This window comes from Peromyscus californicus, unplaced genomic scaffold (assembly GCF_007827085.1).
Source record: "Peromyscus californicus insignis strain IS unplaced genomic scaffold, ASM782708v3 Scaffold_11__1_contigs__length_118956290, whole genome shotgun sequence".
Classification (NCBI taxonomy): Eukaryota; Metazoa; Chordata; class Mammalia; order Rodentia; family Cricetidae; genus Peromyscus; species Peromyscus californicus.
In genome coordinates this window covers 17,293,478-17,318,859 of record NW_026294402.1, presented here as the reverse complement: position 1 = coordinate 17,318,859, position 25,382 = coordinate 17,293,478, and the positions used below count along the sequence as shown (strand labels likewise).

The 25,382-nt window shown below is 53.1% G+C and overlaps 1 protein-coding gene across 2 annotated transcripts; it reads right to left on the bottom strand.

Moving 5' to 3' along the window:
• Positions 1-801: 801 nt before the first annotated feature.
• On the bottom strand, positions 802-25,103 carry Ldlr (low density lipoprotein receptor). Of its 2 annotated transcripts, none has more exons than XM_052754282.1 (18): positions 24,905-25,103; positions 18,000-18,122; positions 17,268-17,390; positions 16,011-16,394; positions 14,235-14,357; positions 12,294-12,416; positions 11,610-11,729; positions 10,538-10,663; positions 10,047-10,218; positions 9,739-9,963; positions 7,795-7,913; positions 7,307-7,446; positions 6,605-6,746; positions 6,249-6,401; positions 4,996-5,169; positions 4,468-4,536; positions 3,185-3,342; positions 802-2,713 (listed from the first exon to the last, which is right to left on the bottom strand). In XM_052754282.1, the coding sequence occupies exons 1-18, from the start codon at positions 24,969-24,971 to the stop codon at positions 2,678-2,680; spliced, it is 2,577 nt and encodes an 858-aa protein (XP_052610242.1). In that variant the 5' UTR covers positions 24,972-25,103; the 3' UTR covers positions 802-2,677. The 2 variants fall into 2 exon arrangements, with proteins under 2 accessions (XP_052610242.1, XP_052610251.1); XM_052754291.1 differs by having other exon boundaries at positions 18,000-18,119.
• Positions 25,104-25,382: the final 279 nt, after the last annotated feature.

The window sequence follows — 25,382 nt, the reverse complement described above, 5'->3', positions numbered from 1 at the left end:
CTCTGAGGCAAGGGGAGGGGTTTGGACCTGCCTCTACTGAATGTACCAGGCTCTGCAGCCATAGGAAGCCTGACCTTCTTGTAGGAGGAAATGGGGGGTGGGAGGAGGGAAGAGGGGGATCTGTGATTGGTATGTGAAAATGAATAAAAAGTATTCTTAATTAAAAAAAAAAAGAAATCAAGGCTGGGGGCTGGAGAGATGGCTCAGAGGTTAAGAGCAATGACTGCTCTTCCAGAGGTCCTGAGTTCAATTCCCAGCAACCAATGAGATCTGGTGCCCTCTTCTGGCCTGCAGTCATACATGCTGTATACATAATAAATAAATCTTAAAAAAAAAAAGAAATCAAGCCTGGGACGATGGCTCAGAAGCTAAGGACTCTCACCTTGCAACCAAGGACCAGAGTGCAGACCCCAGTACCTGTTTAACAAAGGGGGGTTCTCTGCATGCTTGTGACCACAGCTCTGAGCGGGGCACAGACAGGCTGGACCTTGCTGGCATCACACAAAACTGATGGAGCCCCAGGCTCAGGGAGAGACCTTGCCTCAAAGGAATAGTTGGAGTGACAGGACACTCAGTGATCGCTTCTGGGCTCTACAGAGAGGTGTGTACACCTGCATAAACACGCCATATATGCTTACACACACACACATAAATAAAACTAAACATGTTTAGCTAAGCATGTTCATTGCACAAGCCTAGGACCTGAGTTCAAGCTCCAGAGCCTGGACAGATGTGGAGAAGTGCCCCACAAAGCTGTCCTGACACTCCACCCCTAACACATGCACACAGGTGACGACGACCAAGTTTTCAAAAAGGAATTTAATCCATCACAGTAAGACATTTTCAGACTATAAAAACACCCCAACAATGGTTTCAGAGCAGTTCCTATCCCTCAAGGCAACACACAGGCCTGAGAACAGTCCATTCACACAATCTTCGTACAGCGAGCATCCCAGAACATCACCAACAAGCGCAGCAATCAGGGTTTGCAAAAATAAATAGATTTCATACATATGTGTGACAACCGTGAACAAATACACAGTGACAGTAGAACCAGGTGCCATCGGCACAGAGCTCCTTTACACGTGTCCGACAGTGGGGCGCCCCTTCAGGTGGGTGTGTGCAGAGTCCCAGGGAGATGGCCACTGTCACCTGAGTTACCCGTGGGACAAATTTGTGGCAATTTCTAAGTATTCTTCCCAGTTCCCCCAAATAACCAGGATTATGGGATTTCTTTTGGTTTCCAGATACGTAGTCTTACTGTGTAGCCCTGACTGGCCTGGAACTCACTATGTAGCTCAGGCTGGCCTGGAACTCAGATATGCCCACCTCTGCCTCTTTGAGATTAAAGGCATGTGCCACCATGCCTGGCTGACTATGGGCTCAAAAATCATGTAAGTCCCCCCCCCCCCTTTCTTTTCTTTCCTTTTTCCTTTTTGAGGCAGTGTCTTATTGTGTAGTCCAGGCTGGCCTCCAATTCCTGGCAATCCACCTGCCTCAGGCTCTCCAGTGCTGGGATGACAAGTGTGTACCACTAAACCCAGCTGAGCAGGGAAGTCTGTTAGTGTGAGAGGAGCAGAGCAGCTGAACTGCTCTGGGTGTTCACGCAGAGTCAGAAAGTACCAGGCAGAGGTTTAAAGTATTAAAAAAAAGCCAAAGAGGCTCTGAGTTCCATGCCAGCATTGAAGAGAGCAGACACTTCTGGATGCCTGGATCCCTGCATATTGTCTTCTATGGTCAGTGATATGGGGCCACTTCTGGCCCAAAGCTCCATCCCGACACCCCGAACAGTGCAAGCTAAGAGTACAGATGTGGAACACGTGGGTGCCCAACCCTGAACTGGAAAAGTGCGAAGAGAGAAGTGAAGTGCAGGTCCCGTGCGGACAACTGGGGGCTGGGCGTGGGGCTGAGGTCTTGAGGGCCACGCGAGCAGCAGCAGGAGGCTCAGCTCAGGTCTTGGCTCCTGAGCAAGGCAACCAGATGCCTCAGGCACTTCATAAATATGAGGGGGAACGGGAACTCAAGCTTGTTCCTCCAGGAACGGGTGAGTTTTAGAGAAGGCATGAGCAGGAGTCAGTCACTGGCCGCTGCTGGCCCCAAGAGCTGGCAAGATCAGCGCCCAGTGCCACAAGTCACTTTCCTGGCTTCTGCAGGGCCCACAGCAGCTTGCCAGACCTGATGGGGCGGCAGAGCAAGGAGGCTTAACCGGCAGGTGGCTAAGGCTTGCAGGGTGGAGGTAAATGCATGGAGTCCTGAGTTTAGGGACTGGCTGTGGTACCTGGGACCCTGTCACAAGCACCTGCTGTGGAATGTGCAGAACAAAGGGCTTCTCTCCACCCCGGTCCTTTCTCCTTCCTGTTAGTGGAGAAAAGACTGAAGAAGCTCTGGGGTTGCCTCTTTGCCCTCCAAGCAAAGAAGGATGGGGGAAATCCCAGCCGGAATTCCTGCCTTGAGCACAGCCAGCAGCCTTTTCTGCCCCCAGACAATAAATATATAAAACAGAGCCTGGGGCAGGCAGGCCGCTGGGCTTGGCCCTCGGCCCAGGGCCCAGCTTTGCTCTTATCTTGCTTTGAGCAACACAGAGGAGGCAGGACCAGTCCTGGACAGGGGTGTGGAGAAAGTGTCCTTCCTGCCTGAGTGGCAACGGATCCCGGAAAGAGATGGTTCTCGCAGCTGTTCACGCCACATCATCCTCCAGGCTGACCATCTGTCGCTGTCAGCAGACCATAAACACAGGAAACCATCAGTCTGATGTGGACTGCGCACACAGAGTCCACCACACCCCACTCCACAAGGCCCGCATCCCTCTCACGCCTCAGGCCCCACCGTCTGTTCCCTGCACAGCCACCAGAGGGTGCTGGGTAAATCCTCCTGTGAACGCCAGGGTGCCTGCCTCATGCACAGCACAAGTCCTCCCTGAGGCTCTGGCCACAGGTACTTCCTCTGTGTTTCTCTTTCTCTTATATAATTGTTTTATATTTGTGTCTGGCTGTTTTGTCTGCATGAGCATGAAAGTCTGTGCCTCACAAGTGCGCCTCCTGCTGTGAAGGCCAGAGCCCCTCACTGGATTCTGAGCAGGGGCTCGACCGCTGAGCTGTGCATGCCCTGGCTTCCTTCTCTCCAGCCCACCTAACCTCTGTCGTCTTCCTCAGCTGCCTCCTCTGTCCCACAAGAGCGCACTCACTGAGGGGTAGCTGTAGCCGTCCTGGCTTCGGCAAATGTGGAGTTCGTCCTCCGTGGTCTTCTGGTACACTGGGTTGTCAAAGTTTATGCTGTTGATGTTCCTGAGCCGCCAGTTCCTCCACAGCAGGATGGCCCCAAAGGCAAGGAGGATGACCAGTGCTGTGGGGAGAGGGGGCTTCGTCAGAGCGGGCCCCAAGAGGCCACTAGGAGTTCCCACCCTGGCTCCTTTACATGACAACGATGTGGCCGGGCGGTGGTGGCGCACGCCTTTAATCCCAGCACTCGGGAGGCAGAGCCAGGCGGATCTCTGTGAGTTCGAGGCCAGCCTGGGCTACCAAGCGAGTCCCAGGAAAGGCGCAAAGCTACACAGAGAAACCCTGTCTCGAAAAACCAAAAAAAAAAAAAAAAAAAACAAAACAAAAAACATGACAACGATGTGTAGATTGTAAAATTATACTTATCATACAAAGAACAACTGCCGGGGGTAGAGAGAACCAGGACCTGTAAGGCTAGCACTTCAGAGGGATGAGGCAGGAGGATGCCAACTTCTGAACCAGCCTGGGCTCCACAGCCTGACCCTGGTTCTATCTTCTGAGATTCTCCGACAGCTCTGCTTTGATTATTTTCATTTTTGAGACAGAGTCTCACTGTGTAGCCCTGGCTGTTCTAGAACTCACTCTGTAGACCAGGCTGACTTTGAACTCACAGAGATCCACCTCCCTTTGCCTCCTGAGTGCTGGGATTAAAAGCATGAACCAACGTGATTTTTTATTTCCACACAGAATCACAATTCACCCACCTCTCTTTTCTTTTTATTTTATTTATTTTTTGTTTGTTTTGTTTTTCAAGACAGGGTTTCTCTGTGTAGCCTAGGCTGCCCTGGAACTTGCTCTGTAGACCAGGCTGGCCTCAAACTCAGAGATCCTCTGATTCCTCTGATTCCTGAGTGCTGGGATTAAAGGTGTGCACCACCGCTTCTCAGCCACTTTCTATTTATTTGAGACAGAAACGGACTGTGTGTACCCCTTGCCAGGCTAGAATGTAGACCAGGCTGGCCTCAAACAAACTCACAGAGTTCTGCCTGTGAGAATAAAGTGTTCCACCACAACCAGGGGCACTCCATCTCATTAGCGAAGGGAGAGGGGACAGTGTGAGAGGCAGGCAGAGGCATCCCTCGTGCAGGGACAGGGCATTCCATTTTAGGTCAGAAAGGTGGAATGGCCCAGCAGGATACCCATGAAGTCTCAGGCGCCCCCCAACGTCAGCAGCGCAGCCAGCACTTACCGATGGGGAGGATGATGGACAAGGCCCTCACACCCTGCGGCCGCTCCTCGGTCCCTCTGCCACCCTGGACTGGGGTAAGAAAAAGGATAAAGTGAGGAGGCGGAGGTCAGAAGAAGACATAGAAGTCAGAGTGGGGAGGTGACAGGAGCCACCCAAGGGGAGTGCCTGACACACGTCTATCGCCCTGCTCAGGAAACCTGGAGATGTTATCAAGGTGTGCATAAGTCATGTGGCCTTAATCCCAGGCATAGCTGTCCCCCAGTGTCCACAGGGGACACTTCCAGGATCCCTAGAGATGCCAAACATTTGCACAAAACCTACACCCACAGAGACACTCAGCACAAGGGCCAGGGAGATGGCTCAGGGAGTAGAGGAGCTTGCCGCCAAGCTTGCGAACCTGAGTTTGATCCCAAGACCCACACGGTGGAGGGAGAGAACAGATTGTCATGGGTTGTACTTTGACCACACAGGCATGGCGGTACATTCCCCAATCCCACTAAGTAAATGAAGGGGGGGCCTGGTCTTTACCTTGGTGGGACATTGTCACCGACTCTGCTGTGGTGAGTCCAGGGATGTCCACAGGCCGCCTGGAAGTGCTGGCAGCCGACTGATCCTCCTCATGCTTTGGCTGCCCTGTGGCAGTCGCAGTGACCACAGGCCTGATGGTGGCTGTCCCCTGGGTGGTCAGGACAGGTGCGACTTCTGATGGGACAATAAACATGACCTGAGTGCCACGATCTAGGTACCACTCACACCTCTGTTCTGCGTGGAAGTGGGTTACCAAGTTCCAGGAGCATCAGGAAGTAAAAACAAATTCCAGGATGACCTCAAACTTGTGATTCCCCTGCCTCAGCCTCCAGAGCACCTATCCTGTTCTTACAATAGGATCTGCAAATGTTTGGTCCCAGAGACGGTGAGCGTGACCTGAAATGTCCACATTAGAAACTCAACCACCAGCCAAGCAGTGATAGCACATGCATTTAATCCCAGCACTCAGGAGGCAGAGGCAGGTGGATCTCTGTGAGTTTGAGGCCAGCCTGGGCTACAGAGTGAGTTCCAGGACAGCCAGGACTACACAGAGAAACCCTGACTCAAAAAATCAAAAAAGAAAGAAACTGGATCACTGAATCGACAGGGTTCTCCTGTGTAGTCCTGGCTGTCCTGGGACCTGCCCTCCTACCAAAAAAAACGGGCCTTTAAATAAATAGATAAGCCGGGCAGTGGTGGCGCACGCCTTTAATCCCAGCACTCAGGAGGCAAAGACAGGCGGATCTCTGTGAGTTCGAGGCCAGCCTGGACTACAGAGTGAGATCCAGGAAAGGCTCCAAAGCTACAGAGAAACCCTGTCTCGAAAAACTAAAAACTAAATAAATAAATAGATGAAAAATAAGACCATTTGCTATGTCAAACATGTGATGCCTTCCCCCACATTAGCACGCAGAGAAGAGGCCTCTGAGACTTGCAGTATCCAGAAGCAGGAGCCACATAAATGTCTGTGCTTTATAAATAGCCCGGTCTCAGGCAGTCTGTTTCAGCAACAGAAAGTAGACTGAAGCCAGTCCTGAGCCTTTCTGAGATGGTTTCTTACTTGATACCCTGGTCTCAAGTCAAACTACGTCCACACAGAGCTTCAGACAAGTAGACCCCAAAGGGGACCGCAGTCTAAGAGTGCTTTGATTGGAGACAGGCAAACAGTTCATTCATGAGTCCACAGGCAGCCCTGATGCCTAGTCAGCCTTGGTAGGCTCACGTGGGTAGAGCGCCAGGGACGTGGACCCTACCTGTGAGGCAGCTCCGCATGTCCTTGGCCAGCAGCATGCCATCAGGGCAGGCGCAGGTGAATTTGGGGGAGTGGGGGTTGATCTGTGGGGCTGGCAGGCACAGGTACTGGCAGCCACCATTGGGGAGGGCTGTTCTCTCACACCAGTTCACCCCTGCCGGGAAGAAAAGAGAAGTTCAGATAGAATGAACTGACGGTATCAGATACATCTGCATAGTCTAGAAAACTCTAGAGCAACGGATGGAAATTTTATTACTGGGTACAGGAAGGGTGTTGAACTCATTGTCAAATGAGCCAGAAGAGTCTAGAGAATTCTGGGACAATGGCAGAGAAATTTATTTGAGTGTAGGGGCTTACCTCTAGGCTGTGTGATGTTGTGGAACAGAACAATGTCCTCTGGGGACAAGAGGTTTTCAGCCACCAAATTAACATCTGAGCCTGTGAGGCGATTGGCACTGAAAATGGCCTCATTTATGACATCCGTCCAAAACACTCTGTCCTACATGGGTGACATGTGTAGAAGACCAAGCCATTAGCCGCTGGAGTGGCACACACATCTCCATAACCTCCCCCAAACCTCTGGGGTGCTCTAAGCATAAGCAATATTGGGTGTGGTAGACAGTTTCTACTTTATAAATGTAGTGAAATATGCATTAAAAATCCCATCCTAACCATTTTCTCTGGGTGTATGTATGTATGTGTGTGTTGCATGTATATGTACATGTTCGTGTGCTTTGCACATGTGTGTGGAGGCCACAGGTGGATGTCAGGTGTCTTTCTTAGTCACTTTCCCCCTTAATTTTTGAGACAGGCTCTCACACTGGACCTGGAGCTCATTGAGTTGGCTACGTTGGCCAGCCAGTGAGCCCCAGGCACTGTCCTGTCTCCTCATGAACTCTGGGTTACACACACATACACGAAATAGTTCCAGGAAATAGCTGCAATTCTACCGTCTCTCTCTAGATCTCTAGACAAGCACGATACCCTAATCAGTCTTGGCTTGAATGGATGGGACAAGCCTAGGGCTGGACCAAATTCCCTCACATTCCCGGGGGTCACCTCATAGATGGCCAACGAGAAGGGGTGGGCCAGCTGCTTCTCATCCTCCAAAATGGTCTTCCGATTGCCCCCATTGACATCAATGCTGGAGATAGAGTGGAGCTTGGAATCAACCCAATAGAGGCGGCCACTGGGAATATCTAAAATGTATGAATAGACAAGGAGATATGGAGAGGTCAGAGGTGAGAATAAAATCATTCAGCTTGCCTGAGTATTCCAGAATGTTCTAAAAGATTCTAGAATGTTCCAGAGCGTTCCAGAACATGCCAGAAAAATTTCAGGGCACTAACTTTGGGCAAAAGGTACAGCTTTGGGAGAGGTCCTCTACCACATATGAACCTGAAGGCCATATTGTGGCTTTTGCCCAAACCCAGTGAACCTTCCAGCTGCACAGGAAGGGGGTGATGTCAGTGACATCATCTCAAGCATGTGCTTGTGTCCTCTTGTGAGGCCCAGCCTCCGCAGGCAGGACCAGGCCTTGGACATACCTAGTGTGATGCCGTTTGGCCACTGGATGTCCTCAGTCACCAGTGAGTAGATGTCTACACCGTTCAGGCCCCCTTTCTTGATCTTGGCAGGTGTCCCCCAATCTGTCCAGTACATGAAGCTGGGAAAGACAAGAGACAGAGGAGAGATGAGCCACTCTGACAGCAAGTGTCAATATAAACAGCTGGTTCTCAACTGGAAACCACACCTGCTCTGTACACAGGCGGTGAAGATGGAGCTCAGGTCCCCACACTGGCAAGGCAGGCGCTTTCCAGACAGAGACACCTTCCTTCAACCCTCCCCCTGCCGCTAACTCCAACTCCAACTTCTGCAGGGTTCTCCCAGTCAAGAGCGGCCACCTTGGATGCTCAGCCCCTCTGAAAGTGTGGAGTTAAGGGCGTAGGGGTGCACTTCAGTGACTACAGGCCCTGCAGGGGAGGTGCTGGAGCGTGGAGAGGAGAAGGTGTGTCTGGAGCACAGACACTGTGAAACCACTCCTGCGTGAACACAGATGCGGACCGATGGGGACAGAGCACACCAGGCGGGGGTGGGTGGAGTGTGCTTCCCAACAGGGACAGTAAGCAGTGAATTCTTAGAGATTTGTCTGATCTCCATTAGCGGGGGAGGAGCTTTCCTCTGTCCCTGAGTGTTCTGGGCATTAACTTAACAGAGGGATTCTGCATATTATTGTTCAAATGTGTGTGATGTATGGAGGGGGTAGAATGCAATCTCAGAAATGCCGTCCATGGGGCCAGGAAGGTGACTTAGCTGGTAAAGGTACCTGCTGCCAAGCGTGATGACCCGACTTCAGAAAGTTGTTCTTTGACAAGCCTATGCTAGCCTGGGAGATTTGGGTACACAGTTAAGTGGTTAGCGTTAAAAGGCATGCACCACTAAGCCCAGGCTGGCTGTCTCTTGTACTGGGGGGTGGAACCCAGAGCCTGCTGTAGGCCTGGGCGGCACTCCAGCACTGCGCATGTCCCCAGCCTCGTCACTGTTGCAGCCTATGGCATAGCGGAGGATGAACTTCTGATCCTCGCGTCCGCCACAGGCGTGCGTGACCATGCATGCTTTATGTGGTGCTCAGGAGAACCCAGGACTTCATGTATGTCAGGTAAGCATTCCACCAGATGAACTACATCCCCAGCACCTTTCTTTATTTTATCTTTTTAACACTTATTTATCCGTTGCATGGACATGTGTGTGAATGCGCTCATGCAACACCTTGGGGGCGGCGCTCTCCTCCTACGACATGTGTCCCTGGGATTAAACTCAGGGCATCAGGCTTAGAAGCACATGCCTTTACCCAGTGAGCTAAGTTTGGTTGCTCTGTGTAACATCCCTGGCTGTCCTGGAACTCACTCTGTAGCCCAGGCTGGCCTCAAACTCAGACATCAGAGATCCACCTGCCTCTGTCTCCCAAGTGCTGGGATTAAAGGTGTGAGCCACCACCGCCCGGCTAAGATTTCATTTTTAATTATGTGTCTGTATTCCTGTGTGCCACGCCTGAGGAGGCCAGAGGCGTCAGATCCCCTGGAGTTACAGGGGGTTGTGAGCTGTCTGATCTGGATGCTGGGAATTAAACTTGGCTCCTCTGAGGAACAGCAAGTGCTCTTACCTGCTGAACCCACCACTCCAGCCCCTTGCTAAGCCAGCTTCTAAGCCTCTATTTTGAATATTTTGAGACAGGATCTCACTTTGCAACCCAAGCTATTCTGAAACTCACAGCAATCCTCCTGTCTCAGTCTTCTCAGTGCTGGGATTTCAGGCTTGAACAACTACCTCTGTCTGCCATCTCCCTGATCTTTCACTGACAACCCCTGGCCTCCACTTCACTGTCTCCCTGGAACTCAACACCATTTCACTCAACTACACAGAATCCCGAGACCGGTTCTGGGTCCCCCCACACTGATCTCTGCACCCCTCAGCTCTGAGGACACACTCACCCATGCACAGGGTCCACCACAATGGCTCTGGGTCTGGACCCTTTCTCTTGGAACAGTGTCCTCCTCCTTACACCCTTGGTGTCAGCCACAGAAACGCTGCCTGGAACCGAATCTGTCCAGTAGATGTTGCCATGGATCCAGTCGACGGCCAGCCCGTCCGGGGCCTGCAGGTCCCCACTGATGATGATGTCATAGGACAAGCTAGGCGCTTGGTCCATCAGGGCGCTGAGGCAGAAGACAGGGGTCACCTTAGAGCCCGGAGCCTGGGCCTCAGCAGGGGACGGGGGGGGGACGGGGCTGCAGCTCACCTATAGATCTTTTTTTGGGACAGGTCGGACCAGTAGATTCTATTGGTGGCCACCTCAGTGTCCAGGGCCACAACGTTCTTCAGGTTGGGGATCAGGCTGGTGTACTCGCTGCGGTCCAGGGTCATCTTCCGGACCTCATGGCGGTTAGTGAAGAGCAGGTAGGCTATGGAGCCTGGAGAGCCACACCGAGCGGTGAGGGGCATGCCAGGCAAGAACTCTACCTACCGAGCCCGGGACCCTGGGAGCCATGCTTTCTACCTCTCCCAGATGCTGGAGGGACAGGTAGAGTCCTACAGCCTCAGCTGGTGACCCTACAAAGGCTATACCTGGGCAAAGGCCCCGTGTCCCCAAGTCCTCACCGTACTGCTCCCCTATCTGCCCAAACCCTGGAGAACTACCACACCCAGACAGCACAAGGTGTAACAGTTCTGAACCCTGCAGAGGAGCTGCCCGCCCCTCGCCTTCCCAGGCGCCGGCCTCCCTGTGCTCACCCACAGCCTTGCAGACCCTGGTGTGGGGGTCCATGTGGAAGCCGGCCCGGCACTCGCACTTGTAGCCGCCTTCAAGGTTCACACAGAGCTGGCTGCAGGTGTCCGGCTCCTGACACTCGTCAATATCTGTGTGTATCAACAGAGACAGGGTTTTCTCTGGGGGAGAGGCCGCAGGTGGGGACAGGGGCACTAAAAGCAAATGTACATCCTCCAGTGCCTGAGGGATGTCACCCAGCGGGATCCTGACCCTGTCATTCACCTCCAGTGCTAGATAACTGTGGAATTCATCCATCCATCTTTCCTTCATGTCTTTATTTTCCTCCATTTTTTTTTTCCCTGTTATTTACTGTTGGTCTCTTTATGTAGCCCTGGCTGGCCCAGAACTGGCTATGGAGACCAACCTGGCCTTGAATTCAGAGATCTGCTTGCCTCTGTCTCTTAGGTTCTGGGATTAAAGATATTTTGTACCACACATGGCCTCTTTTGTTGTTTTCTGGGACACCTCACATAGCCCAGGCTGGCCTTGAACTTGCTACATAGAAGATGACCTTGAACTTCTGATCGACTGCCATCATATCCCGAGTGTTAGGATCCCCTGGGTGGCCACCACGCGGGGTTTGTGAAGTGCTGGGGAGGAAGCTCGCTGCACAAGAGGCCAACATTCCGCTAGCTGAGCACAGCTCTAGCCTCAACTTGATTCTTCTTTTTTTCCTCCCCACCCCCCCCCCCTTCTTTTTTTTCAAGACAGGGCTTCTCTGTGTAGTCCTACTGTCCTGGAATTCTTTCTGTAGAGCAGGCTAGCCTTGAACTCACAGAGATCTGCCTGCCTCCGCCTCTGAAGTGAACCTGGATTCTTGATGATGACCCCATAAGGCAGGACTACCAATGATCCACGCTTCCTAACAGTCAGGCCTGTGCTCGGTGTTCACCCTTGGAACCCTCCTAACAGCACTAAGAGGTGGGGGTTCAATCCACTCCTGCCCATTGAGTGCCTGGGGAAACCGAGACACGTTGTTCAATGACAAAAGGCAGAGGGGCTGAGCGCCACAGCCCGAACGTGCTGCGGACCCACCTTCGCATCGGTGCTGGTCCACCAGCCGGAAGCCGGTGGGACACAAGCACTCGTAGCCAATCTTGAGGTCCTTGCAGATGTGGGAACAGCCACCATTGCTGTCCAAGCACTCGTTGGTGTCTGCGGGGTTGAGGAGACAGACGGTAACTCCAGAGCCCTTAGACCCTCCACTGGAAACATCAAGCCACTGCATCGCCCTTGCAAAGAGCTTTCAAAAGAATTTGTTTCTATTATTTCTAATCATGTGTCCGTGTGTGTCTGCGTGTGGGTGTAAGAACATGATGCAGATGTCCCCCAAAGCCAGAGGCACTGAGGGGCCAGGAGATGGATCCCCTGTAGCTAGAGTTACAGGCAATTGTGAACCACCTGACTTAGCTGCTGGGAACCAAACTTGGGTCCTCTATGACAGCAATAAGTGCTCTTAGCTGCTGAGCCATCTCTCCAAAGCCAAGAACATTTTTTATATTGTATAAGCGCTAGAGATCTGAACAGGTCCTCATCTCCCGGCACCCCTCCCCCCATGCCTGTCTTGCCCTAGAACCAAAACTGTCAGGTCTATGATGCATACTAAGCCTTTTGAATGCTGTGGGGGGTGGGGGGCTCCTGGCCTCATAGAAACTACATGTTGGTGCCATGCCCAGCTCCCCCAAAACAGCACGCTCTGCCCAGCTTCCCAAGACTCACTGCACTCCTTGATGGGCTCATCAGACCAGTCCCGACAGTCCCGGGCGGAGTCGCACACCTTGTCCAAGGTGATACATTCGCCACTGTGACACTTGAACTTGTTGGGCCCATCACACTGCGTCACTAATAGAGGCAAAAAGAATGGTCAAGAGCGGCGAAGCGGTACAACCAGCGAGGAGCTGGGGGATGTGGCTCAGGTAGAGCTCCGGCCTAGAATCCCCCAGTGAGGGGCTGGGGTGCGGCTCAGGGTACATGGAATCCCCCAGTGAGGGGCTAGGAGCAAAGCTCAGGGTAGAGGCCCTGCCAGAAGTCTCACTATGTAGCTCTTGTACTGCAGGAGGTTAGGGAGATCCTCCTGCCTCAGCCTCCCAAATAATACTGGAGTTACAGGGGCATTCCACCATGACTACTGTAAAGTTTCCCCATGGTGTTTTTTCCTCTCGGTGCTGGAGATGGAACCCAGGGCCTTGTGCAGGCTGAGCCAAGGCTCTGTGCAGTTAGTTGCCAGGAGCTCAGCAGACAGATAGGAAGTTACTGTTCAACCGGAACAGAGTTTGTTTCCACTCTGCAGGATCAAAAAAGCCTTGGAGAACTGGGAGGTGGTGGCGCACGCCTTTAATCCCTGCACTGGGGAAGCAGAGGCAGGCGGATCTCTGTGAGTTTGAGGCCAGCCTGGGCTACAGAGTGCGTTCCAGTCAGGGCTACACAGAGAAACCCTGTCTTGGAAAACCAAACAACCAACCAACCAAAGTCTTGGAGAAGGAGTACAGTGACAGCTGCAAAGACGGGAATTTCTAGTTGAACTGGGTTTCTGAGCCACACGTCTCACGTCTGTAAGATATGTTTTTACACGGTTTTCTTTCTTTTTCTTTTTGGAGACAGAGTAGAACTCACTCTGTAGCCCAGGCTGGCCTCGAACTCACAGAGATCCGTCTGCCTCTGCTTCCCGAGTGCTGGGATCAAAAGCGTGCACCACCATCTTCTGGTGCTACAGGGCTCACTACTTGGTTCAGACTGGCCGCAGATTTGCGTGCTGCCTGCCTCAGGCTCCCGACTGTTAGACTCCAGGCCTGCACACCACAGCCAGCAGAGGCAATGCAGTTAAAGAGTAACAAGTAACTCCTAGTCCCCAGAAGTCCCGAGTTCAACTCCAAAGAGCAAACAGCAAAAAACTAACAGTAAAAACTTTAAGTGAGAGCGTTGGCAAACTCGGTGTGTAAGCAAGGCTGGCCTTGACCTCCTGCCTCCAGCTCCCAGCTGCTGGGGTTACAGACAGGGGCCTACACCTGGTGGACATGGTGATTACAATGTACATTGCACTGTTGCACCGTGCATGCGAGGCAAGCGCTCTACCAAGAGAACCACACCTCAGCCCTAGGACACCGGCATTTTACGTTATGTGTATTTTCTAAAATTGCAGGTCAGTGAGTTAGAAAAAGTGCCACCAGGCCAGATGGCATGAGTTGATCTCAGGACAGTCGAGAGACAATGACTCTCATAAGCCCTGGAATGTTCTTTTCACAGAATTGGAAGGATTGTGTATGCCACTAGGGTCTCAAGGATAAAGTAGCTCGGGCTGGGAAAACGGCTCACTCGGTAGAATGCTTATGTATCCTGCATGAAGCTCTGGGTTTTAGGTGGCGGTGGTGGCGCACGCCTTTAATTCCAGCACTCAGGAGGCAGAGGCAAGAGGCCAGCCTGGTCTACAGAGTGAGTTCCAGGACATCCTTGGCTATACAGAACGATACCTCATCTCGAAAACAAAACAAAACAGACAAACAACATCCCTCCCCCCAAAAAAGAGAAAGAAATAAGAAAACACAGCTGCTAGGGACCTGATCCCCCACTGGGGACCAGCAGTACCCCAACTTTACAGGAATGCTTATGAACAGCAAGACACTGCAATCAGGAACAGGGCAGGAGAGGGTGGAGCAAGCTCACCATTGATGCAGCCCAGCTCGTCACTCATGTCCTTGCAGTCATATTCACGGTCACACTGGCGGTTCCCGTGGATGCAGGTACCATCCGAACACTGGAACTCATCGGGCCGGCAAGTGGCCACCACTGGAGAGGACAGAGTGGTGATTGTTACAGGAAGCACCAAGCAGAGATCTTCTCTGCCTTACTGCAGGTAGCTTAAACGTCGAAGCTTGAGGGCTGCCTGGACGGCTCACCCAGTAAAAGCAATTGCCACCAAGTCCAAAGACCTAAGTTCAATCCCTGGAATCTTTATAGTGGGTGGTGAGAATTGACTCTCAGAAGTTGTCCTCTGACACGCATGGATTATACACATCAATAATAATTTTGTATTTATTTACTTATTTTTGTTTTTTTCAAGACAGGGTTTCCCTGTGTAGTCCTGGCTGTCCTGGAACTCACTCTGTAGATCAGGCTGGCCTCGAACTCACAGAGATCCGTCTGCCTCTGCCTCCCAAGTGCTGGGATTAAAGATGTGTGCCACGACCGCCCAGCTAATAATAGTAAATAAATCACTCAGGGTACTGGACCCTGGCCTCATGCATGTGTGATGTGGTGTTTGAAAGAGCACGCCTGCACTGGTTCATGTGTTTAAATACTTGGTCCCCAGTTAGTGGAAATGTCTGGAAGGATTAGGAGGCGTGGCCTTGTTGGAGGTGGTGTCACTGGGAGCAGGCTTTGAGGTTTCAAAAGATTCTTACCCTTCCCAGTTATCTCTCTCTGCCTGCTGCTTGTGGGCCAGGCATGAGCTCTCAGTGGTGGCTGCAGCTGGGCCTGCCTCTGGGCCGCCATGCTCCCTGCCATGCCAGTCATGGACTCAGTACCTACCGAAACTGTAAGCCCCAATAAGCTAACTTCCTTCTATGTGTCACCTTGTCACTGATCACAGCAACAGAAAACTAAGACACTTGGGAAGTTTGTAGACCCGGCTCTTTGAAAAACTCATCGCTCCAAAGAAAACAATATTTTAACCTATCTTTGGTTGATTTGATTTAAAAACAAATTTATTTTGGTTTTCTGAGGCATAGTCTCTCTACAAGACCCTGGCTGTCCTGGAATTCTCTATATAGACTAGACTGGCCTCAAACTCACAGAGATTCACCTGCTTCTAAAGGCATATGCTACCATACCCAGCCCTTATCTTGGTTGATTTTTTGAATTTTATTTACACTGGGCAGTGGTGGTGCATGACTTTAATCCCAGCACTCGGGAGGCAAAGGCAGGTGAATCTTTGTGAGTTCGAGGCCAGCCTGATCTACAGAGCGAGTTCCAGGACAATCTCCAAAGCTACACAGACACCCTGTCTCAGAAAAACCCAAAACAAGCACAACAAAATTATTTACACAGAGTTAATGCAGTGTATGTGTGCAAGCAGGTATGTGCTCCAGTACGCTCTGGCAGAGTTCCTCCGTGTTCCCTTGAGCCAGAGTCTCTCAGTAAACCTGGACTGGCAGACATCAAGCCCCAGATATTCTCCTGTCTCCACATTCCACAGCACTGAGGTTACAGGCTTGAGCATGGCTGTGGCCCTGGAGATTTAAATTTCATGCTCTGAGAGCAGGTGTTCTTAACCACTGAACCAGTCCCTCACCCAAAATAAATCAACTTTCTTTCTGGGCAATCTCAAACTGCTAAGCCCTAAAGCACCCGTGCAGGGCTCAGGAGTCATTCACCTCCGTCCGGGGGTGCAGGGCTCGGGAGCCTTCACCTCCGTCCCGGGCCTTACCGCAGGGGCCTTACCGCAGTGTTCCTCGTCTGACTTGTCCTTGCAGTCGACGCTGCCGTCACAGACCCAGCTGCGGTGAATGCATTCGCTGCTACCACAGTGGAACTCCAGGGAGGAGCAGGGGCTGCTAATGGAGATGGAGGCGGTGTCCTGGCCCCCGCAGTTCTGCGGCCACTCATCGGAGCCATCCTCGCAGTCGGGATCCCCGTCGCAGGCCCACAGGCTGGGGATACAGGTGGAGGAGTTGCAACGGAAGTTGGCGGGGCCACAAGTGGTGGCCAGGCAGTGGGCCTCGTCGGAGCCATCCAGGCAATCCCGGTCCTGGTCACACACGAACTTCTGGGAGATGCACCTGCCATCCTGGCAGCGGAACTCGTCCTGGGAGCACGTCTTGGGGGCTGTGGGGTGCACACAGAGGAGAGCACCCTGTCACCGTGGTCCATGCCACCACACAGCAGTCCAGAGACAGGACCCTTGTGCTTAAAAGGGCCACAGCCTGTTTAGCAGAGCCTTGGAGAGCCGTGGTGGTAGTTGGCGAGGGCCCAGGAAGCTGCAGCCAGCTCTGCCTCAGTTTCTTCATTCCCACCGTCAAGTATCAAGCCTGCGCTCTACCACGGAGCCACACCCGAACCCCTCACTGGGGTATCCCAGGCAGGGGTTGAGCCACATCTTAGAGCTTTAGGTGCTGTTGTGAATTGCTGACTGTGCTAAATGTATAAACTACACTGTATTAAAGGTATGTCGGTATGGGGAAGCCCACAGTATGATATTCAGGATTCAGCACTCTCGTGTCCCAAGCACCCACCGTGGGTCTCAAGATATCACAGGAAAGTGGTACAACATCAGGACACCCAGCTGGTAGGGCATTAGCCTCCATACATCAGGCTCTGCTTCCGACGGAGCTCAGCAGTTGGGGAAAGTTGAGCAAGGCCCTCTTCCTCAGCATGGGTCACAGAGAGAGACATATGTGAGCGCTTCCTACATGTGCAGCTTACACATGGGCTGCCTGGCAATGGTCACCAGGGCTTCCCGCCTCGATAAATGTTTCTGATGTCCATGAGAGGGGACACCATCTCTCCATCTTTCAAGGTGGGATTTGAGCCATAGGAGGGGGGCTAAGAAGGAGCAACCACACCACAGGCTATTACACCCCAGGGCCCTGGTGCTCCTGAGTGCATGCGGGGCAGTGCACACACACACACACACACACACACACACACACACACACACACACACACACACACACCACCCACGGTCTGGGCAACACTCACCACAGCCTTGTTCATCCGAGCCGTTCTCACAGTCTGTCTGTCCGTCACAACGCCAGGAGTTAGGAATGCAGCGGCTGACGCGGCCCCCACAGCTGAATTCCTTGGGTTGACAGGTGACAGACACTAGGGAGAAAGAGGAGCTGTCACTCAAAGTGAATGCCAATCGGTTACACCAGGTCCGTGTGTGTGTGTGTGTGTGTGTGTGTGTGTGTGTGTGTGTGTGTGTGTGTGTGTAGCCATAACGTGTGGACGTCACGGGACAACATGTTCATTCTCTCTTCCCACTACGTGGGTTCCCGGGATCAAATTCTTGTCATGGGGGTTGGCCACTGTCTGCTTAGCCGTCTCACCAGCCCCTTAAGATAATTTCATACAGGGCTTTCAGTGGATCTGTGCTGTGACTGCAAGCCACAGAATGGGGTCAGGTGCACAACCTTCCAAATCCACCGTCATAGCAAACAAAATTCTTGGATTTTGGAACTTTGGATTAAGGATGGTCACCCTGAGCCATCTTCTGTCCCTCCTCTGACTTTAGGATTGAACGTAACATTCCTGGGCTGCTCTGGAAGGACAGAAAATGGGTCTAGAAAGCTGGGTCTTGCACAGCCGAAGAGGCCCCCTGCCTAGAACCCCGAGTGAGGGGTGTGGGCGTGGCTCAGTGGAAGAGCCCGCCTAGCATGTGTGAGGCCTTGCGTTTTGTCCCGGTACCCCCAACAAACAAAGGGGACTTACTGCACGTCTCGGACGCCTCATCAGAGCCATCCGGGCACTCCGGGCTGCCGTCACAGACCCACTTGCTGGCGATGCATTTCCCGTCCCTGCACTGGAACTCATTCCTGTCGCACGAGTCCTCTGCTGTGAGGGCAAACGGGAGAAAGGGTCTTTCAACAGCAGAGCGCAGAGCTGGCCACACATCATCTTGCCAACCCCTAGTTTCTGGCAAATTTACCCAGCATAGCCAGTGAAATGTGTTGGACCCAAAAGGAGAGCTGAGGATCCACAAACAAATGCAAAGGGGAAATCTGTCAGTCAGATGTTAATGTTGACATCTGGGCTGTTGAAAAGAAAGTGTAAAGATTTATCTAAATTAGTTAAGAAACTTTAAAATTCATTTTGAGAAAGGGTCTCAACCGTGTAGCCCTGGCTGGCCTCAAACTCTATATAGAATAGGATGACCTTGGTCTCAGAGATCTGCCCGCCTCTGCCTCCGGAGTGCTGGGATTAAAGTACGGGTCACCCAGTTTCGCGATACACTGGCACACTAGTGTCCAAAAGCTGGGAGAGAAACCAACCACTGTCTGATCAGATTTAAAGCCCGCCTCATGAAATGGAACCCATGCTGACACTGAAACTGTGGCCAAGAACCTGAGACTAAAAGGGCAGGGACTTGGGGGAAAGCAAGTACTACTGTCTGCTAAAGGAAGGGGCAGTGAAACGACTCCTCGTGATGTTCTGTTATATCACAGATGAGTGCCTCACTCAGTCGTCATCAGAGAGGATTCCTCCTGCACCAGACAGCAACAAACACAGAGACTCAGCTGGACAATGTGCAGAGGGAGAGACCTTGGAACAGTCCGTCCTAAACAGACTAAATCTCTCCCCTCAGGGCTCTGGGAACCCTTCAGATGAGGAGGTGGAGCAATTGTAGGAGCCAGAGGTTTGGAGGACTCCAGTGAAACAAAGCCTTCTAAACACAACAGGACGGATGCACATGTAACTAACTCCGAGCTGGTGGCAGCATGCACAGGCCGAGGCGGATGGGGTCCCAGTGCTGAAGGGGAACTGGACACGGGGGCCGTCCCTAACCCTGAAGCTTAACCCAAAGGGTATGGGCATCATGCCTGTTTTTGTTGTTGTTGTTTATTTTATTTGTTTGTTTATTTTCTGAGACAGGGTGTCTTTGTGCACCTCTAGCTATCCTTGAACTTGCTTTATAGACCAGGCTGGCCTCAAACTCAGAGTGCTAGGATTAGAGGTGTGAGCCACCTCCACTGCCCAGCTTCATGAATCTGAAGGTTCATTAACCTGAAATCCCACACCCTACTGGTTCCCTTTGCTGTTCAGTGGCCCTCCCAAGTCCCAGCTTCCTGCTCAGCTACAATGTGATTCCTTTTTTTTCCCCAACAGTGTCGCACTAATCACCTAGGGCTGGCCTGGAACTCTTAGCGCTTGGATTACAGGCGTGTACCACCATGTTCATCGTGCTGACGATACTCTATTGCCCAACTGCTAACCGGACCCGTGACTCATCATGCAGCCAGGATCCGGCAGAGAAGGAAATGACTCACTGACTCTTTCTGATGGTCGGGTGAGCAGGGTAACTAGAATTCCAGGACTGGCTGGGTCATCACAAAAGGGATGTTCAGAGGGGCACTGGCAGGGGAGAGCCGAGGAGTGTCACCCCATCAGGACACACAGCCCTGGTGACAGGTCATTAATCGATGCTCTCACTTGACTAACGTACAAATGGGCATGCGGATGTGGAAATACCAGCCACACCCAAAGGCCGTGGCTGGGGCCAGGTACTTGCCCAACGTGTACAAAGCCTGGGTTCTAGTTCCAGTACTTCATAAACCTGGCGATGTGCTAGAAGCCTGTCATGCCAGCACTCAGGAGGTGGAGGCAGGAGGATCACCACTACTTTGAAGCAGCCAGGGTTACATAGCAAGATCCTGTCTCAAGAACAAAACCAAACAAAAAAATTAGTAGGTGTGGTGTGGGGGTGAACACCTGTCACCCCAGGGGCCTCGTGGCAAAGGCACAAAGTCTGTTGCAAGTTTGAGCACAGCCCTGGGCTACATGGCAACATGCAGGCCAGCCTGGGGTACACAAGGAGTCCTCCAAACCTCTAGCTCCTACAATTGCTCCACCTCCTCATCTGAAGGGTTCCCAGAGCCCTGAGGGGAGAGATTTAGTCTGTTTTAGGACGGACTGTTCCAAGGTCTCTCACTCTCAAGCAAGTGTGAAATAAACAAGGCCAGTGAGAAGGCTCAGTGGGTAAAGAACTTGCTGCCAGGCCGACCTGAGTTCGACCCCCAGGACTCAGACCATGGAAGGGGAGAACCTACCTGGCCAGTCGTCCTCCGAAGCCCACAAGCCCCCACACACAGAATAAACAAATAAATGTAATTCAAAAAGGCCGTCACTTCGTATAGTATACACTAAAAAAAGAAAAGAAAAAAAGACATGCCCCTGCACCAGCAGCAAGCGCACACCTCTGCAGTCTTGGCCCTCAGATCTCGAGTGTCACGAATGACAAATGGTGAGTGAACAAGGCCACAGAAACCGCAAGGGGAAACATTCCGTTCTGTTTCCCCACACACACAAATAAGGTGGTTACTGCTTTCTAGGCTTTTTTGTTTTCCTCTCCTTTCTTTTCTGAGACAAAGTCTCCTATAGCCCAGGCTGGCCTTGCGAACTCCTTGATCCTTCCTAGGCCTTCGGAGTACTGGGGTGACAGGAGCGTGTCTCCACACCAGCCACTTTCTGGTTTCTTTCCTAAACTTCTGAGGACAGATGGTATGCAAAGGGACCAAAATAAGCAGGGCGGGTGGTGCACGCCTCTAATCCCAGCACTCGGGAGGCAGAGCCAGGCGGATCTCTGTGAGTTCGAGGCCAGCCTGGGCTACAAAGTGAATTCCAGGACAGCTAGGGTTACACAGAGAAACCCTGCCTAAAAAAAATGGAGGAGGTTAAGGCACTGTCCTTGAAGTGCTTGCCTAACACACAGGGCACGTTAGGCTCCAGCCCCGAGCAACAACGAGCAAGCCCACAGTCAGGCATGGTAGCTTTCACTTGTAATCTCAGCATTCTGGATGCTGAGGCAGGAGGATTACAATGAGTTCAAACCAGCCTGGGCTACATGGTAACTTCCATGCCAGCCTGCGCTATATAAGGAGACCCTGTCAAAACATAAAAATGGGGTCAGGCTGGGAATGCTTGCTAATGAGAAATCACTCTGAGCACCTAGAGATTAATGCAGGAAAAACTCTAATAAAAGCGTGTGCCTGGTTCTGGCTAATGCACAAAAGGGAGCCAGCCTCGAACAGGATATTAAGTTTATATAGACCAGAGGCTCCTACATTCCGAACTCACTGTTCTCCACACATCTCTTTTAGGACCTGACCCAGGTTACACTCTGAACAACTTAGACAGAGGCAGGAGACTGCAAATGTAGTCCCATGGGCAGATGGGAGAGTTACACAGCACAGACATTGCCAGAATTATTTTGACGTACACGGTGTTCTTTTCTAAAGGCTGTCACCTGGGGTCATCTTGCCCACCTGCCAAAATTATGCTTCTGCTGATAAAGACACAATTAATAGTGGACCAAGATTTAATGATTGATGTCCCCATGAGCTGCCCCCTGGAGTGGTCCACTGGAGGCATATATTTTGATAAGGGGGTGGGCCTAATGGCTGGTTCTGGGTCAAGGTTGTCTCCTTTGTTATGAGAATGGAGCCTGATGGGAGGTCAGAAGAAACACGTACAGAAGTGTTCTCACAGTAAACCTAAACTTCATTATGGCACAGACTTTTCCAGCAGGTGCGTCTGCACTCCCCCAGGCACGGTGGAGGAACTGCTCACTCTACCTCTGTAACAGTATTTCCTGAACTGATTTGTTAGTGAGTCCTTCATAGTGTCAATTTTACCACTTCAAGTTCCTCCTGCATCATGATGGCTCAGTGGTAAAGGCTCTCTGGGCTGGAGAGATGGCTCAGAGGTTAAGAGCACCAGCTGCTCTTCCAGAGGTCCTGAGTTCAATTCCCAGCAACCACATGGTGGCTCACAACCATCTGTAATGAGATCTGGTGCCCTCTTCTGGCCTGCTGTCACATAAGGGTTTCTCTATGTAGCTTTGCGCCTTTCCTGAAACTCACTTGGTAGCCCAGGCTGGCCTCGAACTCACAGAGATCTGCCTGGCTCTGCCTCCCGAGTGCTGGGATTAAAGGCGTGCGCCACCACCGCCCGGCAAATAAATAAATCTTTAAAAAAAAAAAAAAAAAAAAGGCTCTCACCACCAAGTCTAATTAATAACCATCTAGGACAACTAATGCCTGAAGTCCCATCCTGTTGATTAATTCCACTCCCTCAGCAACCAAAGCAGATTTGTTTCACATGCCCAGAGGGTGCGGATGCCATAAATATTGATATACTTAAGGCGGAAAGGGAAGAACACCATTCTCTTGGCCAAAGAGCCAAGCTACAGGCTAGAGCCAAGCGTCTAGACTCCAGCATCTTATCTGAAGGAAGCAGTGAGATAAGAGCAGAGATACCCAGAGACAGGAGCATCAGCTTCCGAACATTTGCTTAAGTGAGCAGCTCCCAGCACTCTGGAGTGAGGCAGGACCAGCCTGAGCTACAGTGAGACCCTACTAAAAAGTAAAGCAAAGAAAAAAAGAAAGGCCAGAGTAGATGAACTGCTGCAAGTTCGAGGCAAGCCTAACACATAGTGAATTCCAGGACAGCCTGGGCTACAGAATCAGTACTGTCTCCAAAAATAGATAAATGAAAAGAACAAGAAAAAAGAAATCCAACTTCACCCAATCTTTTACCAATTCTATCTACTCAGTGAGAAATGGGACAGAGACAAACGAATACGCCTATGGCATGCTATCAGTGCTTGCAAAATTGTACTTTCTCTTGTTTGGAGGAACCTGGACACATTTGACTCCCTTCACGTGGACTCCTGGCTGTGTGTGTGGAGGCCAGAAGTCCAAGTCAGCTGACTTCCTCCTCTTCATGCTTTGAACCCGGCTCTCTCTGAACCTGACCTCGCAGTAGCCCAGGGACCCTCCAAGCACTGCGGTTGCAGCCTGCTGCATCTGGCTTAGACGGTGCTGGGCATTCCCACTCGGGTCCTCACACCTGAACTGCAAACCTGTCACCAACAGAGCCACCACCCCAGCCCCCGCTCTTGATCAACCTGCAGACAAGTGCCGTGCAGATCGCATTCTTAAAGAAAACAAACTAATGGTCTGGAAGCCAGAGCAAGCTGGAGTAGTCACTATGAACAGGAGGCCTGCCAGGGATGTCAGGAGTCCCGCAGGTCAGCAAAGGGGCTCGTAGGCCTTCCTGTGAGACGGCGCCGGTGGTGCTCAAGACTTCATAAAACGCACTTTTTCTTTAAAGAAGGCAGTGATGGGTGGGTGAAACTGGGGCCTCTGGTCAAGCCTTGCTTGTATACAACCAAATGGCTGAGTGTTTGCCTGTTCAACTGGCTCCCTCTCCTCTCCTCCTCTCTCTCCTCTCTCTCTCCTCTCCTCTCTCTGAAATAGGGTCTCACTGTGTAGCCCTGGCTGTCCTGGAATTCACGAGGACCCGCCTGCCTCTGCCTTCCCAGTCTGAGACTAAAGGTGTGCGCCACAATGCCCAGCTCCGTCCTCTTTCCAAAGCTGGAATTCTCCAGGGACTGCACAGTTGACAGTCACTCACTGCTGACTGACAGAAACTTCTTCCAGGCTCCTGAGCTGGTTCTGAAGAGGAAAGAGGCCATTTAAAACGCTCCTGTCCCAGCCAGGCGGCTGACTGCTGGGCTCAGCCGGGGGGAGTGCCTGCCTCCCTGGCTTCTGTCCCCAGGACCCCGACATCCAGGCATGGTGGCACAGGCCTGTCATCTCCACACTCCTGAGGTGGAAGGATCAGGAGTTCAGTCATTCTAAGCTACATGGCGATTTATAGGCCAGCCTGGGCTAAATGAGAGCCTGTCTGAAAGAGAGGGGGAGGGGGGTGGCTGGGAATACAGCTTACACGGCAGAGCATTTATCCCGAAGGTGCAAGGCCAAGTTCAGTCCCCAGTGCTGCAAAGCAGCTGGGGGTGGGCCTGTAACCTGACTGCACACCATCTAGCCTCCTGTCCAAATTCCAGCGCCTCTCCTAAAACGGAAGTCCACTTCAGGGAGCAGCCCAACCCAACCCATTCAGAGTGAGTCCTCGCCGGGCCCCTGGCCCGCCCGGGCTGACCGCCCTGGCCACCGAGGTCCGGGTGGCTCGAGGACACCGGCGGACGGGACCAGGGAGGCGGGGACGAGGCGGGGACGAGGCTGGGACCCGGGTCCCAGCGCGCGGGGCAAGCTCGGGAGGGTCCTCGCCGCGGTCCGGACGCGCAGCCACGCCCCGCTCGGGAAGTGCACGCAAGCCACGCCCCCGCGCCGCGTCCTCCGCCCTCCATTGGGCGAGGGGAGTGGCTCGAGGCTCGCCTGTTCCGGAGGCACCCAATAGGAGCTCGGGGGTGCGGTGGGGGGGTGGGGCCGGGGCGGGGCTTTCGGGCACGCGGCAGGGCGGGACCGGGGTGTCGCCGCGGGGACCGCGACAGCACGGCGGGGCCTGGGTCCCCCGCCCCCGGGGCGGGTGGCGGAGCTCTTGGCCTCCCGCGTACACGGCTCCGGAGAACAGCTCCGGGGACCCCCACGGCCGGCCCGGGAGGGCCTCCCCGCGCCCCACCCTGGGTCCCTGCAGCTCCGGCGCCCCCTCTCCAAACAGTCCCTTCCAGTCTCTCGGGAAGGACCTCACTCCCGGCTCTCCGAGTCACTCGGCTTCACCATGCCTGGTTAAAATAAACGCACAAGCCGGCCGCCGCGGCTCCCCGAGTTCGGGGCGGCCCCGCACCCTGCGCCGGCCCCTGGAGCAAGCCTCACCTGCAGCCGCAGCGGCAGCCAGGAGCAGGGCGACGGCCCAGCGCAGCGCCAGACCCGCGGGGCTCATCCTCGGCGTCCCGCCGTCGGTGTCGCGTCCCCGCTCGGCTCCCAGACCCCACCGTGTCCGCGCTGCACCCGACCCGGGGGTCGCGGGCCCCCGGTGTCCGCGCTGCACACCCGGCGCTGCGCTCGGCCGGCCGGCAACTACAGGCGCGGCGCCCCAGGCATCCCCTGCACTGGCAGGCGCGGCTCCCGGGCGGGGGAGGAGTCTGCAGTGGGGTGATTTTCAAAAGTCTTCACCTCACCGTGCGGGGAGGAGCTTCGAACGGCCGATGTGACATCGGCCCTTTAACCCCTGAGGCTCCCGCGGCCCCGCGGTGGCGAGCCCCAGACTCCCTCCCCAGGAGCCCGCCGCACCCTCCGAGCGCTCGGGTGCCAGCGCTGCTGGGCGTTCCAAGGGCCACCCGCGTCCTTCCAG